The sequence below is a fragment of the Carassius auratus genome, chromosome 21 (genome assembly GCF_003368295.1).
Source record: "Carassius auratus strain Wakin chromosome 21, ASM336829v1, whole genome shotgun sequence".
NCBI classification, from domain to species: domain Eukaryota; kingdom Metazoa; phylum Chordata; class Actinopteri; order Cypriniformes; family Cyprinidae; genus Carassius; species Carassius auratus.
In genome coordinates this window covers 16016455-16034674 of record NC_039263.1, presented here as the reverse complement: position 1 = coordinate 16034674, position 18220 = coordinate 16016455, and the positions used below count along the sequence as shown (strand labels likewise).

The following is an 18220-nucleotide window of genomic DNA, read 5'->3' as shown; positions in this document are numbered from 1 at the left end:
TTCATTGCACGCAGTCATGCGTGTTCTAAAGAAATTATTTCTATTTTCTATTGTTATCAACTCTTCATCATCTTCATCATTCATAGTGGCCATCAAATTAAATTACTGATTGTAAAACAGAGCTTTCTTGCTTTATTGACACAGCCATTGGCGGTCAGATTGATTGATGCTCCTCCCTGACAATACCAGGCCCAGAGGCAAGCAGTTTATTTGGGCCCTTATGACCTCTGTGTTTAGCTCCCACATGGATTTTAATCAATACAGAGAAGATACTCACCTGCACACACTAATGCACCCTTCCATAGTAACACCTGCATGCTTTACTTGTTTACCCAACATACACACAACTAGGGATTTGAAATATGGATGGATTCAAAGAGGGATTTGCTATGTAAACGTCTTGAATTGAGCTGCAAATAAACCTACAATTGACACTACAGAGGGATGGTCACCCATTTTTTTAGACACATTCTCCTCAAACACAGAACCAGATTTAATTTCAATGAGTCCAAATTGCATATTTAAGAATAATCTTGTCATGCTGTCACAAAGAGTTGTCTTAGATTACAACTCTGCTCAAATTAAGCTAAAAAATCAAATGTGCTTTATTGAAACTCCGAAAGATAGAATTTGGACATCTCTGTAAGCAAATTATTGTGTTCAAGAAATCTTGTTAACTTTATATTGAAAGTAGTGCTGTCAAATGATCAATCACGATTAATCACATCCAAAAGAAAGGTTTTTGTGTACATAATATGTGTGTGTATATTTATTATGTATATATAAATAACACACACATGCATGTATATATTTAAGAAATATGTTACCTTTATATATGATATAATTTTTATGAATATAAATATATAAATGTAACTATTTTCAAAGTATAGCCTATGCTGTATGTGTATGTCTTTATATATACATAATAAATATACACAGAACACACAAATATATTATGTAAACAAAAAATAATATTTTGGATGCAATTAACAGCAATAATTTAACAGCATTAATTAAAAGTTATACCTTTTCTGTACGTTGGCCTCATGTTTGTTTTTTATTAGGTCACATTTAAAAGTACAGTATAAGACAAATGAAAATCCAAAAAGTGGGGCAACTTCCATTAGCTTCCAGATAGAAAAATGGTTATGGGAAAAGTGAATGGAAATCAAATAAGTTTATGATAACTTTATTTATTAATTCATGTATTATATACCCTATGTTTAAAATGTAATCTAATTACTTGTGGCTTAATATTTGTAATTATTTATCTATATAATCCTAGTTGTTATTGACACACTGTACTGTGTATGTTCTTTAAACATGTTTGCTTCTTTCTCATCGGAGCCGTTTGTAATTTTTGCCTGTTGTGTGTATGATGAGAAATACTTTCTGTCCTTGCATTTTCAGTAAGTGAGGGTTATTGTTTGAGCATCTGAGATTAGCTCAACTCATTCTCATGCGCTGGAACACTGACATGCTTTGATTAATAAATATGTGGCTGAATAAGAGATGGTGGTCTAGAGATACAAGGGTGCCCCCCAGGGTGAGACATCTAGCACCAAAGAGTTCATAATAAAACCTTGATTTCCACACTTCCCCGCTGAAGGTTTCAGTGGCAGGATTTACTCTGTCACCAGGTGGGGTTTTACATCTTATATCAGTTAGTGAGATTAGAAGAAATGTATGGAGTGAAAGCAATCTAACATCTAACCTCAACTGAAAAACTCAATTCAAGGTACGAAACCACAGTCATGAAGCAGATGGATGTTTTATCCTAAAATCTGGACTAGAAGGTCTCATGAGACTATCACAAACATCTGTGGTTTCCACTACCTGTGCTGTGGCCATGGAAACCAACATTTCAGGCCCACTTAGCCGTCATCAGCACTCGGTAACCCTACGCACGACACAAAATAGATATGCCTTGCTTTTGGATGGATTCTAGGTCTGTAGTATCTAATGCTTTACTCAGGGCTTTGTGAATAGTGTAGACTACATAAAGGCCCTATTCAGTTCAAAGGTGTTCTGAATTTCCCATGATTCTCATGTAGCCAAGACAGTTATTATAAGACCATAAAGCAGCTCCATTGAACCAGTGTCAAATCACTTTTTTATAGCTCTTTTCAGCATTGCCAGTATGTAATTTAATGTCATGTGATTTAATGTTCATGTAGGCGGAGTTGGATCTGGAGAAGGGACTGGAGATGAGGAAAAGGGTGTTGTCTGGAATCCTGGCCAGTGAAGAGACCTACCTCAGTCATCTGGAGGCGCTGTTACTGGTAAAAGTGCCTCAAGTTTGATATTGCTCAGTGAGTCTCAGTGAGTGATTATGCCACTGAGCTTAAAATTAGAAGATCTTATCCATCATCTGCAACAGGAAAGTCATACATTTAATTGCATATAAATATGTGTTTGTGATGATATAGATTGGCAGGCCAAATGCAGACTCTAACTGAAACTTAGTATGTGGATATTTTACAATATTACCATTTTTACTATATTTTTTATGGAATAAATACAGGCTTGAATAGCATCAGGGACTTTAAAAAAAAATCTTACCAAACCACCCTCACACTTTTGAACAATAGTGTGTGGTTGATTATATTGTCTCTAAAATATTCACATGTCTCTTCCTGTTCCTTTGTCAGCCCATGAAGCCCCTGAAAGCAGCAGCCACCACCTCCCAGCCTGTCCTGACTGTTCAACAGATCGAAACCATCTTCTTTAAAGTGCCTGAGCTCTACGAGATCCACAAAGAATTCTATGACAGCCTTTTACCCAGAGTGCAGCAGTGGAGTCACCACCAACGTGTGGGAGACCTTTTCCAAAAACAAGTGAGTAAAAATCTCTAAACAGACCCCTTTTCAGGTTAAACACAACATACATTTGAAATAGAACCTATTTAATCATTGTCAGCAAATTGTAATAACTTGCTCAGGGTCTGACATCATTTTTAAACTCCTTCCACCAAATCCCCAACTCCATTTTTAGTATGCACCACCCGCTTATCACCATAATCTTGATGGATAATGTCCTGTCCTCCTTTTTGTACATAAAATATGTCCTGTTTTACTCTGAAGCAAACAGCATTTAATGTTGACTTTTAGAAAAATTTATGTGCAATCAAGATCTCTTTTATTTATTTAATTGTGAATTGAAAATCTGATTTAGACTAAAGAATTAAATTCTGATCATGGTTGAATGCTTCCGCTGTCTAGTCGCTTTCCACTTTTGTGCCCCATGAGGCTGAACGAGAGTGAACATTTATCTCTAAATCAAGGAATCCTAAATGAATCATTTATGCCCCTAGAGTGACACTGCACAGTCACACAATGTCTGGACTGCAGGAGCCTGTGTAACATTGAAAATCTCAATTTTCGCCTTTTTTTCACCCAGCCACTTGGGCAGATACTAAAGTGTGTGCTTTGTGTCTCGAGAAGAGACTATAAATAGTGCCATTCGAAGATTGTGTTCTCTACCACCCCCCCCATCCCGCACCCCCTATTTTTTCCATTAAGTTCTTTCCTCACGTGACTCTGCTGACTGTTAGGGGGGCAGATAAATCCCTCCTAGGTCTCTCCGGCCAGCGCACTCAGGAGTCATATTCCACATTTATTTATCTTTCCATTTTCCCCTTCATTGTTCCCCACTTTCACCATCCCACACTTAATAAACGGAAGCTACAATCGCCAAGCAGTGTTTTCTCCCAGAAGGTGCTGGGCTTTCCTCAGACAGTCAGTCAGGCACTTATTTTGACCAGAGGCTATTTGTCACTGATCCCCTCACCCTCCCTGCGTCTATTAACAAGAATCCGGAGGCAGGAGGCGAGACAGTGCTCGAGGAGGCAGCCTCCCAAAAAAGACACTTGCTCGCAGCAGGAGAGACAAGAAGATGAATGAACGAGCGAGATATAGTCAAAGTCGGTGATAGAAATGTCTCCTGCGGTTTGTGTTGTTTCTTCCTTCCCGACAGCTCATGTTGAGTACGAAAATACGATGCAAATCATGAGCAAAGTCATTACGGGAGTCTGCATGTCAAAGGTGATGTTCCGTGTCCCGCTCGCCTGTGAGAAAGATGGAAATATTCCCGCTCACTTGCACTAAATGTTTTATGCCTGTCGCTGACACATGTATGTAAATTCTCCGGAGACTGTTCTCCTAACAGCAAGAAATTCTGACACTCCCGATCTTTTCTGTGACCTACTTAAACGGGTCGCATTCGTTAAATGCACAGAGCAGAGGAACATGCTTTCATCTTCAGCTGGGCCTGGCATGTGGTCATGTCATCATGAAGAAGTGTGTCGAGGCTGAGTGGATGTCTCTGTCAAACTGTCTCAACCAGCTGACATATCAACTTTTTAGTTTGTCTGTTGTGTTTAGATGCATCTCAACCTTCTCAAAAAAGCCTTAGCATACAGCTTCTCTGTAGTGACATAATGAATTAATGGGATGGTTATCTGAATGAGGAATATCATCCTGTCATCCTTGGAGAGATTTTTTTAACCATAACCAGTGTACATAAAGAATGTCCTGTTGATCAGTATTTCCTACCCTTTCTTTTTTTTTATGTACCAACTAAAACAAAAATCCAACACTTTTTTTTTTAACCGCATTTCAAATATCAGTTATTAGCCGGGTTTCTATTACAGGTTTGTGTAAAGGGTTTTTCAATATTTTATAAATGTCGATTAAAAAACCTATTCTAAAACCTGTCTGTCTGTCCGTCCATCCACAAAAAATTTCCTATTCCACTTTCAGACCTCAGATCTACTGTACTATAAACATAAATATCCTTAAAAATTGGCGAGCCAAATGGGATCAGTAAAGTACAAATAAACTTTACCAAATCAATCCTGTGGTTGGTGGAATTATCTGTACCCACTGACAAATAGGCCATTCCAGACCTAGTTTTTTGTTAATGAATGAAGATCCTCTTTAATGTTCCTTTTACCAGAGTCCATTATCTTTGAAGCATATTTTGATGGACTGTAATGTCTTGAATTCTTCTGGGACCCATTACTTTTCAGTTGATTCTTATAATAAGGTTAGACCAGATGTAGTTTTAGATAAAAAAAAAAAAATCAAAAATAAACTTAGTTTTTCACTTTTCTATTTTTCATGTGTTTCTCCAAGCTTCTTTGTCAGTGGTTTCTAGTCTGAATGATTCACATGCAGTACACAACAATTTGTATCCTTCAAATGAAATAATTGGCCTCATTTATCAGTCTAACATAGAAACCAGTGCAGATCTATTAACCTTGTAACTGCAAACAATTACAATAATTTATATGTATATTAAAAAGCGATATATACAAGGAAACTTTTAAAAACAAAAACATTATTTAGCCTCTTTAGTTTCACTCCACAACAAATCCTTTACATTCAACAGTATAACAGAACAAGAATGACAAGATAAGCAGCTATAAAAGTATATATTACACTATAATATCAAAAAATATAGGCTAGTGGCATTTATTATAAACAGCACAGAAATGTCAAGCAAAACTGAAATGGTATTGTCTCATTTGATAAGAATCCAAATGTTTCGATTTTTGCCATATTAACAAGGCAAGAGTTTACAGCGGACTTTTTTTAAATAACAGTGTAACTTTTATTTTTGATTGACTGCATTTTAGTTTGTTGATGAATGGCTGAAATGTCAAGCAACTAAAACTAATGTTGTGTGTGTTCGAGGAACCTGCGTGATCAGATGGGTTTAATAAAATAAAGATATAAAGAGTGTCACAAAAACGAGCGTAACCTATACTTGTTGCACAGTTTCTTTTCACTTTTCTGTCATATGTTCATTTCGTAAATGAGGTTTCTTAGCTTAGTTGGTTTCGTATGCTTTAAACACATTTGATTGAAGTTGCTTCAGTCTGTTTACATTTCTAAATTTTCCGTTTCTTAAGCTTAACACATCCCTTCACAGCGCTCAGCCATGGTTTGACTCGACCCAGCATGTGTTGTCATTGCTTTATTACAGTCATCATCCCTCTCCACGCTGTAATGAGGTTGTCGCAGAGTAAATTCCCGTCCGCCATGCTGCAGATAGATTCTGGCCCGGAGTGGCTGTTTCTGCTCAGCATGGAGAGGATTGCACACACTGCGAAAATGACTTCACTTATGATCTCTTTGGCCTGTGCAAAATGAAAGATTTATCCCCGGATGTACCACCAAACCTGGACAGGTACCAATAGGGTCACTTGGGGTCGTGGGGTGAAACTGAAGTATAACTACAGGTTTGGAATGACATGAAGATGAATAAATCGCCACTTTGGAATTATAAGGTTCTTTGCATCCTGAGCGGTTTTGAGATATTGAGCTTCAAAAGTGTTTGCGTTCCATATACTTTATAGATAGAACCTTTTTGTTTAGTTGTTTTTTTGTTTTTGTTTTGAGCTGACAGGAAGTGAAATACCAGTAGTGCAATGGCATTGTATGCTGGCACACTGCCCACAAGTCTATTGGTGCTGACTGAACCTTTTTGTTTTCTAAATAAAATGTCTCTAGAAATGTACACAACATAAGTCACAGGAAAAGAATATGTGAATAACTAAATTTTGACAAAAATGTCAGATAGAACCTTAAAATTCTTAGGCCCTGTTTACAGCATTTTAAAATGAAAAGGATCCTTGTCTACACTGGCATTTTCACTGCGTTCTCTGTCCACACTACACAACCAAATACGAATGTCACATGACCATTAATGTAGGAACAATCATAGGTATATTATTTAAATGCCGGATGCTTTTACGTGCTTCGAGCGGTCGAATGGGGAATCTAACTATACATATCTATGGGTACAACAACAGGTGTAACTGTAGAATAAGTTATGCATATTAAAACGAAAACACCCAAGTGTAAACATAGCCTAAGTTTGTCATTTTTGGGTGAACCATTTTTTTTATTGTACAGTTACAAAAACAAAAACGTAAGTGCAAAAACTTTAGGAAATCTAATCTAAAGCTAATAAAGTGAAAGTGTAATGCTAAATAACTACCTATTACTTCTGTTTGAAGAATCCAAAAACATGTATGGTTAAATATGTACTCTTGAACTGTTAAATCCACACGGTCACTCCAGGCAGACAAATGTTTTAGCCAGCTAAGCTCCAGCTTATTTATTATCATGCATACACACCCACACAACCCCTTTATCATCTAATGTATATTTGTGTTATTGAGAGATTGAGCTGTTTCCGGCTCTAACAGGATGGCTATTGAGTTTGGATGGGCTAGATCAGATTCTCAAATGTGCTTTTTACAAGCGCCAGCCGCACGCATTAATTGCTTACTGTAGAGTTGGCCTCTGCTGCCATGGCAACCGCTGTAGGCTCTATAGCCACGCACAGCAATGGTCCAGCTGCTCCTGCGGCGATGACACTCTCCCGTCTGTCCGCCCCTTGTCACCACGGGGAGTCCATGCGTGCATCTCACTCATTACTGATAGTGTCGCTGTTAGCCAGAAGCGGGAACTGTCATCTTGGATATGCTCATAAATCTCAACAGTTTTCATCCTACTGTTTTAAAGTCCATACATGGACAACAAAGACAAAAAGATGCATGAGTGGATATGACTCACTTTGTTTTCTCTTCCTGCAGGCTAGCCAGCTTGGAGTGTACAGGGCCTTTGTGGATAATTACGAACTCGCCGTGGAAACCGCAGAGAAGTGCTGCCAAGCAAACACACAGTTCGCAGAGATCTCTGAGGTAAAGCCTACTGGAGTTCTCAAGGTCTTATTATTCTAATACGGGAACAGATACCTTTACCCAAAATCCCCAACCTAGAAGGAATAGAATTAGTACCCAATGAAATCTGTTTAGTTTCTTCCCATATTCCGTTTTTTTCCATTTTCATTTTATCTACACTTTGTTTTAATAGTTATATTACATTTTATTAATCAAAAAGGATGTCTAATTAATTGAAATCATGATTAAGTTTAACAAAAACATAAAATAAAATTGCTGTTTTTTCCCCCCTCAAATTTAGTTCTTCATTTTTTATTTGTTTTCCATTCATTTTCCGGATTCCATTTTTAATAGTTTCATTACATTTTTATAATCAAACGCATCTCTAAATTATTGGTTTTTATAAAAACTCATTTATTTATTCAGTAATTGTGTCTTGTGTATTTAAATGTTTCTGGTAAATAATTTTACAGGGAAATATTCCTTAAAATAATGTTTTAATAATAATTTTAGCATTACATTAAGTAGCCTAATATAGTCGTGTTACAGTTAAACCAAACTTAATTTTTTTAATTAATTTAATTTTTAATTTTGACGGGTTCTTGTGAAGACCTTTTAAGTTCCTCTGTTTATATTATAAACCTTAGTTTTTCTCAAAGAAACTGCAAAATAAGAGAAGAATAACAAAGTGCAGTTAAAGGTAAAACAGTTTGCACTACAAACCAGCGGGTGACACCAGAAGCCAGACACATTAAATTTACAAATGGCCGCTCCTGCTCTTTTGGGAAAGATAAGGTGGATAGAATCCTGTAACATAGTGGATACTGAAATTTAATGATTATTGAGACCAATTTTGATAATTTTTTTTTTCATCCTTAAGTCAGGCTTATTGTATTGGTTTAAAGTTAGAAAACAAGGAAGTTTTCTTACTTTAGCTTCAACAACTTCCAATCAGATTTACTGTAATGCATCCTGCCATCAAAGAACAAGTAATTATTTGCTTTTATGCAGGGCTTTACCTGCCTCACTCCTCCATAGGGATGACCGATTAACCAGAGAGACCAGGATAGCAAATATAAAAGTGGATCTCAACGCTCTTCAGAGTTCAGCAGGAGATTTTATGCCTTGCTAAATGTTTTGAAGATAGTGTGTCTAGAATAAAATCTACATGATAATGCTCACCTCTTCCCACTTTATTCCCCCTGTCATTCCTCCCTTCTAGCAAGACCAAATGCGAACATTAGGATAATTCTTAGTTCGGATTGGCGTGGGTGGACAATTTCTAGTGGGTTCTAGAGCGTATTGCCACAAGTGTAAAGCTTGCAATAGGAAACATTTACTTAGTGCCTACCATATGTAGATCAAATGTGAGAAGCTAATTTATTCATTCAGTCTCCCCGAAAGGGATTCTTTCAATATACAGAGAACAGAAGAGAGAGAAGTTGAATACACACCATAACAGAATAAGTACACAGTCAAGTATTTAACAGCAAAATGTGTTTATTTTTACATGTAATGTTTGGAATATAATGTGCTATTTACAAGTCTGATCAGCTCTACAATCTACATAGCAATCCATTTATCATAACCAGATATCATTTGTCAGGAGAATATCTGCTATAATATGGCGAAAACAGTTCTGTAGTAGTAATCTGATGTTCTTTATGAGATCACAGTTACCAACCCTGCAATTCACAGGTTTATTGATCCTGATTTGTCTCTGATATCTCTGCAGAGTCTCAAGGTCAGGAGCACCAAGGAGTGCAAGGACCTGACAGCCAAATACTCACTGGAAAGTAAGAAACAACAGGATGGCATTTATTGTTTTCATATTATATTGTCATCATATTATGTGTAGTATTTTCATTGAGCTTAAGTGTTGCACATTTTACTCTCAGCATGTCATGTCGTTCCTTCTTTTAAATTCAGTTTCATAAAACCCATTGAGTGGGTGGATTAGATAAGGTTTCAAACATCGGCATTTTAGCCTGCGGTATGAAAGTGGCTCTTGTGAATAATCGCCCACTGTGTGTGTGTGTGTTCTCTTCTGTCTTGTCTTTGCCAGCTCTGCTCTATAAACCAGTGGACAGAGTGACCCGGAGCACGCTTGTTTTACATGTGAGTCAAGTTTATCATATTTTCTTTATGCGTTAGATAAATGTTTATGTTTATCACTTTTACTATTGCTCATATATAGGATACGTTTCAATTGCAAGATTGTGCCTTGGGAAGTTTACTTTCCTCTGCCATCTTAAGTGAGATTGCAGGTTGCAATGAGTGTATTTAGTCCAAATGGCACTGTAAGCAACATAGGGAACAAATGTACATCAGCATATAACTTCATAGGAAGTGGCTCTTTTATTTAGAAGGTGGGATTAAGGTGTCCTGGACGCGCCATATTGGATGTTGCAGTTTCTCCCATTCATATCAATGCTTGGTTGTCTTTCAGAATTTTAAAATAATAAATTATAAAACACAATTTCAGAACGACAGACATGATCATCAAAGCCAAACATTGTTTTTTAGCAGAGTTTCTGATAAACCAACTGTTCCCCTTTCTGGAAAAGGGGGCGGGGAGCAGCAGCTCATTTGCATTTAATGAGACATGCATGAAAACAGCCTGTTTGTACTTCCACTCAAACTAGGCATTTTCAAAATTATATAATACATGATCTGTGTGGTATCTTGAGCTGACGCTTCACAGACACATTCATGGGACACCTGAGACTTATGTCTTGTAAAAAGGGGAAATAAATAATAGGTCTCCTTTAAATCAGTTTTCTTTTGGGTGAATGTCTGTGTTTGTTTTTTACAGGATCTTCTGAAACACACACCTTCCAGTCACCCAGATTACCCCCTCCTGCAGGACGCCCTCCGCATCTCACAGAACTTCCTGTCCAGCATTAACGAAGAGAGCACGCCTCGCCGCCAGTCCATGACAGTGAAGAAGGGAGAGGTGAGTGCAGAAAGCCCTCCTTCCTTCCATCTTACCCCTCTCTCTCTCTCTCTCTCATAAGTCCTCCATCTTGTTTACGATGGAGAGTGTTTGTCAAAAACATATTTTTATAGGGCACAGAAATGTCAAAATTCCAGGTCGGGTATAGTGCAGGTGCCCTGAAGCCATCCATCCAATGAACTCCCATCAGGACACACAGCCAGTCATTTCCATCCATCTCAGAGCTGGCCCACCCTCTGCTCTCTGCACAACCTATCCTTGGGCTACTCTGCCTTCTCTCTATTTCACACTAGCATATACTCTCCCATCTCCACTGAGGGTTTATGCTATAAATAAAACATCCTCTATTTGTTACTGAAATCTTTGCTGCATATAAGTTGTTTGTGCTCAGATCTTGTGGGATTTATTTTTCGTAATCTCTTAGGTATCTGTTTACTAATTCTCTTGAGTCATGATGATGTCATTAATTAAAGGCGGTAAGAGAACACATACCTTCACTGACCCCTGCAGAGAAGATCACCCTTATAGAGACTTATCTTGGAAAGATACATTTGGTTTTCAACACAGAGACTCTCTGTGCCGCCCCCTTCATTCCAGCAATGTGGCCTCTGGAGAGTGGCAGATGAATTGCAGCTGTGTGTGATTGATGGCGAGCAGCGCTTGTGCGTAATTTGCTTTAATGAGCCACCTCGCTCTGACTCGCAACTTATTGATTAGTCATGGCCATCTTGTGTGGAGCAGGCTCCGCCTACTTTGAGTAAACAGTGAGGAGGAGTTTGCATTCGCTCTCTCCACCCCTCCCACCTTCCTCCCCCAGGCGCTTGTGGACAGACCAACTAATCAAATATTGATAGTGTGTGCATGAAAGGAACTCATGGAAATCAATGAGTTGTTGTGGAGCTTATTGTCTTTAAGTTGTCTAAGAAAACAAGCCTTAGTTTACTTTCCTTTTGTTTTTATAGTTTCTAGATGATTTAATGATTTCTTTCTTAGCTCAGGCCTGCATTACTAATACTATTGCTCATACTTGAGGGATTTAAAGAGAACATGATTATTAAACTCTGGCAGTATCGTTTTTTAGCCATTTATGATTTTCCTGCTATAACATAAAAATAATTACTGGCTTATTGGTATATCAATGTACTTCTTATTGTTTCATTCATTTGTTTCATTTAGTTATTCTAGAGGTGCATCTAGCTTGAGTGGAGAGATACAGTATTGTGCCCTAAGCTTACTTCTTTGGTTGTTGCCAATGAACAACAATCTCATTATTTAAGAGTAACTTCAGAACTGATATCAGTGGGCAGCTAGAACCATTAGCATGATTGTTCAGGTCATGGTTGCGTTGATTAGCTATGGGCTTCTAGTGTTACCCGTGCTGGAAACTGAAGGTATGCGGTGAGAGAGAGAGAAGAGATTCAGGGTGGCCCCAGAGGCCTGCACTAGCTGGGTTGAAGCCACTTAATTAAAATGCAAATGAACCTGCCGATTTCAAAAAGCAGCTTTCAACGTCTGTGATACATGCTCAAACAGCGATGCATGATGGGCTTTGTATGTAGCTGCACACATGTGACATTGTAGATCGTGTACGCACACACACTCATTCACAATGTACATATGTATATGAAGTGTCTACCATGCACAAAAGACAAATAAATGCACAGATCCATTAATCCAAACATGCTAATGCCTGAATATACACATCAAATGTAAATGCATACACAACCTGATGATCTTGGGTTCGTCAAAGACCATCACAAATGTATTCACATCAACATATACCACACACAGACTCATGTGATGATCATTTTGCTTCTTACTGGACCTTTAGGACAAAGAGGAAATTTAAGCACATAAAAATGTACTTTTTTTTTTATGGACAATGTAATTCTGTCAGGGATATGTAATACTAATAAAAGTTATAATTTTAAGTAGCTAAGTAGCTTGTTATGTTAAGAAGGCTAAAAATGTGCAACCCAGAGGGGAGTCTGTCTTTACCACACAAACACAATGCTTTGTTTTTTATTCTGACTGGCTGTGTGTTTAATTTTCAGTGGTTTCAGTCTGTTTGTAGCGGGTGATTATGAGATATTGCTATTGTCGTGTTTGTACTGGAGGCAAACTGTTAGAAAATGTCATCTGATGTGCTGAGACAGCTCATTTGAGCATCTCGTCTTTTACCGAGGAAAAAAGCACATCATGTTCACTGTAGACTGGTAAGATACTGGTATAGATTTGCAAACAGCGTAGACAGTATAAGTGTTTGCAGAAGAAATTTAAGATACCAAGCTTGTTTGTTTTTGGACGTGTGTGTGTGTGTGTGTGTGTCTTGCAGGGTGAAGGAGAAAGAGAGAGGAAGAGAGGGTTTGCATTTCACATACAGTGAAATTGTTCTGGAAATGCCAAGTCATGTAAATTCTGATATATAGTGCTCTTTGAAAGAAAGCTCTTCTGCTGGGTAAATGTTTTTATTGTATTGTTGTTGTTGGGTAGAAAGTGTAAGGGAGGGAACAGTTTATAAAGTAAAGTTAACAGCTCAGTCGACTTTTAAAGGTACAGTAAAGTTGAAAGTGACCTGGCCAAGTATGGTGACCCATACTCTGAATTAGTGCTCTGCATTTGTCTCATCCAAAGTGCACACACACAGCAGTGACTGCACACACAGAGCAGTGGGCAGCCATTTTTGCTGTGGCACCCAGGGAGCAGTTGGGGTTCAGTGCCTTGCTCTTGGGCACCTCAGTTGTGGAATTGAAGGTGGAGAGAGAGAGCGCTGTACATTCACTCCCCCCACCTACGATCCCTGCTGGTAACCTCTCTAACCATTAGGCCATGACTTGACCAAAATACAGTGATCATATACAGTGTTCTTTGTGCACTGTATGTTTTAGTCTTTAGACTTTCTCTGCAAATAATATATTAATAATAATATTATTAATATATTTTTTATAAATTACATATTTTCACTGTAGTAATTCTATTTTTTACAATCTATAATATAATGTATTTTTTCACAATATATGATCAAAGGTCAATTATACAGTTTAGTGGTCATTATATAAAAACATATGATGACAGATTATGCCTAGAATAAAGCTCTCTGCTGTTTATACCAACCCCTGGAGGGCCGAGTGAATTACCAGTGAGACAAGATCATAAATATGTACAGAGTGCCTCATCTTCCCTTTGATTAATAGCTTGTGGCAAAGTGAGATCTGCGAAAGTTCCTTTACTCACAGTTATTTCACTAGACACTATTGTTTTCTGTAAACATGTTGCCCTTCCTTCTTTTTCTTCTTTTCTCTATGAAGAGTTCAGCAAACAAGTTTTAGATAACCTCTTTGGAAGTGGTATGTGCTTCCTGCATGATTTGAAACGGGACCAATATAATCTTAGTGGTGTGGGAGCATTTGGGAACATTGTGTTTCCCAGGATCCCTTTTCAGTATTGCTGAGTGCGATCTTTTGAGCATTCACTACTGCATTCATCTATACTATTTTAAGACAGTAACCATCTACTTACACAAGACCCCACACAATAATTACCGCCAATCTGGAAGCTGAGGAGAAATAGGCACCGTGAACCGTTGATTGAACTGTTTGCATTGACTAAATGATGTAATTGCTCTTCCTGTTGGTAGAGATGTGGAAAGAGGCTCTTTTCTCTGCCACTGCACTTCTCTATGTAGAAAATAGAGCCATGTGGAATAAGAATCTCATTTTTGGCGGTGCCATAAGCTGAAATCAAGCCATTACACTTTGTTCTGGAAATGCAATGACGCACAACATGGCTGGCATGCTGGGAGTTTTGGAATGAGTATGCGGTGACTCTTCCATCTCATCTGTGTCCCCAGCTGCAGACAGCACATCACACACACACAATGCTAGGAAATTCACTCAAGCATCCAAGGATACATTTTTGGGTGAGTCAACAGCAGTGATGTTGTTGCATCAAAAATGAGTTGTCTTTGAATGTGGCGGTGAGTGGAGCCAGGTAAGAGCGTCTCATTGGATGAGATGCTTGTGATATCATCTTTTGTTTCCTCACTGCAGAGGTGACGTGTTGCTGTGGGAGCACTGATGCGTGACGTGTGGCCAGGGGCTGTGTTATTGTGCATATGTGTGTGTTTTCACACATTAACCGCTGTTTAGGCTCACGGGACTATCACTTAGCATATGATCTGTGGACAGAGTTCCCTTTTCAAAATGTTCTCCCAATTTTCTCATTTCATAAACAAAGAAGACTCATCAACACCAGCTCACCGCTCTTTCCTGAAAGTTGATGCCATGTTTTTGGAAATAGGGTGGGACTGCCCCCTAGTGGCACTTCTCACCAAAATGGTTCAGTTAAATTTGACAGTATTACTGTAGCATTACATTATATGTTCAAATGCCATCACAAAAAAAAATATTAAAACAGTTATTGTAATAATTCCAACCCCAAACTTTGCGTGCGTGTGTGCATGCGTGCGTGTGTCTGAAGAGAGAGAAGCTATGTCTGAATTGAAATTTGCCTACATTGTTTTTGTGTATGACAGAACCGTCAGCTGTTGAAGGACAGCTTCATGGTGGAGCTTGTGGAAGGCGCCCGGAAGCTTCGCCATGTTTTTCTCTTCACTGACCTCCTGCTCTGTGCCAAACTGAAGAAGCAGATTGGAGGGTAAGGAAAACCTCTTTGTTTTCTCTCTCCCATCTTCTCCTTACATTTCTATCTTTCCTTAATTCTGCCTGCTCTGTCATCTCACTCTCTTCCTATTTTTAAAAATGGACCACTTGAACTCCCATTTACCATATAAGTGTTGTTGAGTCAGATACACTTGTATTATTTTCACAACTTGAGCCTAACATCCTGGCTCCTCAGACCTGTGAGCCCAGTCTGCACTAACACGACTGCTCTGTAATCAGATTTCAGGATGTATTCTTGCCTGGATATTAAATTATTTTCCCCGTCACCCCATTTGTTCCTTTTATTGTCTGTCTGCAGGAAAAACCAGCAGTATGACTCCAAGTGGTACATTCCTCTCTCAGACCTCAACTTCCAAACGGCAGAAGAGTCTGAGCCCCTGCCTGTCCCACAAGCCCCTGATGAGGAGCTGGATGCCATTAAGATCAAAATCTCGTCCCTGAGGAGTGAGATCCAGAGAGAAAGGGTACAGAAATCTATTAGGCAACTTTTCACAAACATTTTCATTAATATGATATAATTTGTAATAATTTATGATATTAGAAAAACTTTGTGTTTTTCAGGCTTACAGACCTCACTTTGCTTTTTTCAACATTGATAATAATAATAAATGTTTCTTAAGCATGAATCAGTGTATTATAATGATTTCTGAAGGATCATGTGACACTGAAGACTACCCTAATGATGCTAAAAATTCAGCTTTGCCATCACAGACACACACACACACACACACACACATATATGTGTATAGTTAAAACTGTTATTTTAAATTGTAACAATATTTCAAAATAAAATTAGTAAAATATAAAATTATATTAAATTATAGTGTATTTTTTATTGTAAGAAGCTGTGGCTCAAAACATTCTGACCTGGACATATTCTTTTGGGGCAACATGCATTCAGAAGTTCACGTAACAGCTCAATAGTTTTAAACATGACTTTTTGCTTTTTGCCTCAACAGAAGGCCAACAAAGGGTCAAAGGTTATGGAGAGGCTGAAAAAGAAGCTGTCGGAACAGGAATCGCTACTGCTGCTGAACTCTCCTAACATGCCCCTCAGAGTGCACAACCGCAATGGAAAGGTAAGAGCCGGTGATTCACAGCCTTTCTGTCGTATCTGATTTTTATCCTCACACTCCTCTTCAACATTCCAGCCCATGCTCACAGTCCATGTCCGTTATGCATTTCAGAGCTACATGTTTCTGATCTCATCGGACTACGAGCGTGCCGAGTGGAAGGAAGTGATCCGAGAACAGCAAAAGAAATGTAAGTGGCATGGTCACAGAAATCAGCAGTAGATCAGATGGTAGTGTTTTTGTTTTTCAAATGAATTCTTGCTTATTTTCCAGGCTTTAAGACCTTCAGCCTGACGTCCATGGAGCTTCAGATGCTCACCAATTCATGTCTCAAACTCCAGACGGTCCATCAATTACCCCTCACAGTCAATAAAGACGGTAAGAAGGTTGCACAGGTCTTACAGAGAATCAACGGTTTACAATCTTATCAGATCGTCCTGGATGGATTTCTTGTGCACAATTCCTTAGGTTAAATTAAAATTAAGTAGATCATATTTTTCTACATCTTAAATAAAACATTTTATTTTCAATAATGTATTTTTATTCATAGCAATGTAATCAAATTACGGAAAAAACCTGGAGAATATTATTTTTACTTAATAGTTTTTAATGACTTTTTTTATTATTACTGTGATTCTGTTGTATTTTATTTCAATATTTTCTAGACGTTTTGAACCATTTTCTCTTACAGAGGATGAAACAACTGGACTGTATGGATTCTTGAATGTAATTGTCCATTCTGCCTCTGGACTTAAACAGAGCTTAAGTATGTGCCTCTTTAATTCTTCCTCTCTTGTGCTCATCAAAGGTCATATACACATTTGCTTAGCCTGCCCTAACAGCCTGTAAAGAGTCAGTATCTTACAGATCTTCTTACTGCTTCCTCTCTTTAGATCTGTATTGCACATTAGAGGTGGACTCCTTCAGCATCTTTGTGAATAAAGCCAAAACGAGAGTGTACAGATATACTACCGAACCCAAGTGGAATGAGGTAATCCCACATCGATACACCATCGATGCCAAAAGACCTTCCTGCTGAAATGCTCTTGAGGCATTAAATCTTAATTAAGAGCAGCAGAAGCGAGGCCATGTGGAATATGAAGACCTTCTGGACAAATTATATTACATTTTAATTAAGAGCAATTACCATCCCCAAAAGTAAAGGGGAGAAAATGAGGAAATGAGGGATGGCTGGTGCTAAGTCTGCTCAAAAGTATCCTCCGACTGTTTTGAGAAGCAAAATCTGAAGTTTTTTGGGGCATTCTTTGTGTTTTATTATTATTAATAATGTTGTTGTTTACTTATTTGTTACCAAAAAGATGTTCTCAAGGTAGCTATGTATATATATTCTTATGTGTATTTGTTGTATGTATTCTGGGTAATGTTGTTTCTCTTGTATTGTGTCTGCCTCAGGAGTTTGAGATCGAGTTGGAGGGCTCCCAGACATTACGTCTACTGTGTTACGAGAAGAGCTACAACAAAGCGAAAATGAACAAGGAGGATGGAGAAGGCACGGACAGAATTATGGGCAAAGGACAAATCGCGGTATGATCTTCACTGCATAAACACTGTAACAAATTTAGTTGATAAAAGTGTTATTTTAGTATTACTGATAATATTCTGAAATAGCCATTTTAGTTTAGGTTTTATGAATTTATTTGTTATGTGCTTTTGTCACTTTTTTAAATGTTTCTTATGTTTAAAATCATTTTAGTTTTAGTTATTATATTACTTCAGCCTAAACTTTCATGGTTTATAAATGCAATATTCATTTCAACATTTTATTTCAGCCCTTACTGCAATTAGCGAAAACTTG

At 38.0% G+C, this 18220-nt stretch overlaps 1 protein-coding gene across 1 annotated transcript in view; it reads left to right on the top strand.

Annotated features, from left to right (window-relative positions):
* Nucleotides 1–18220, top strand: part of bcr (BCR activator of RhoGEF and GTPase) — a 66024-nt gene that overhangs the window by 40493 nt on the left and 7311 nt on the right. Inside the window, exons 3-16 of the mRNA XM_026196308.1 lie at nucleotides 2178–2282; nucleotides 2652–2837; nucleotides 7607–7714; nucleotides 9429–9489; nucleotides 9759–9811; nucleotides 10509–10649; nucleotides 15184–15305; nucleotides 15630–15795; nucleotides 16291–16410; nucleotides 16519–16594; nucleotides 16678–16782; nucleotides 17096–17170; nucleotides 17298–17395; nucleotides 17818–17949. Coding sequence (XP_026052093.1) covers nucleotides 2178–2282; nucleotides 2652–2837; nucleotides 7607–7714; nucleotides 9429–9489; nucleotides 9759–9811; nucleotides 10509–10649; nucleotides 15184–15305; nucleotides 15630–15795; nucleotides 16291–16410; nucleotides 16519–16594; nucleotides 16678–16782; nucleotides 17096–17170; nucleotides 17298–17395; nucleotides 17818–17949 — 1548 coding nt within the window. The remainder of the gene's footprint in view (nucleotides 1–2177; nucleotides 2283–2651; nucleotides 2838–7606; nucleotides 7715–9428; nucleotides 9490–9758; nucleotides 9812–10508; nucleotides 10650–15183; nucleotides 15306–15629; nucleotides 15796–16290; nucleotides 16411–16518; nucleotides 16595–16677; nucleotides 16783–17095; nucleotides 17171–17297; nucleotides 17396–17817; nucleotides 17950–18220) is intronic.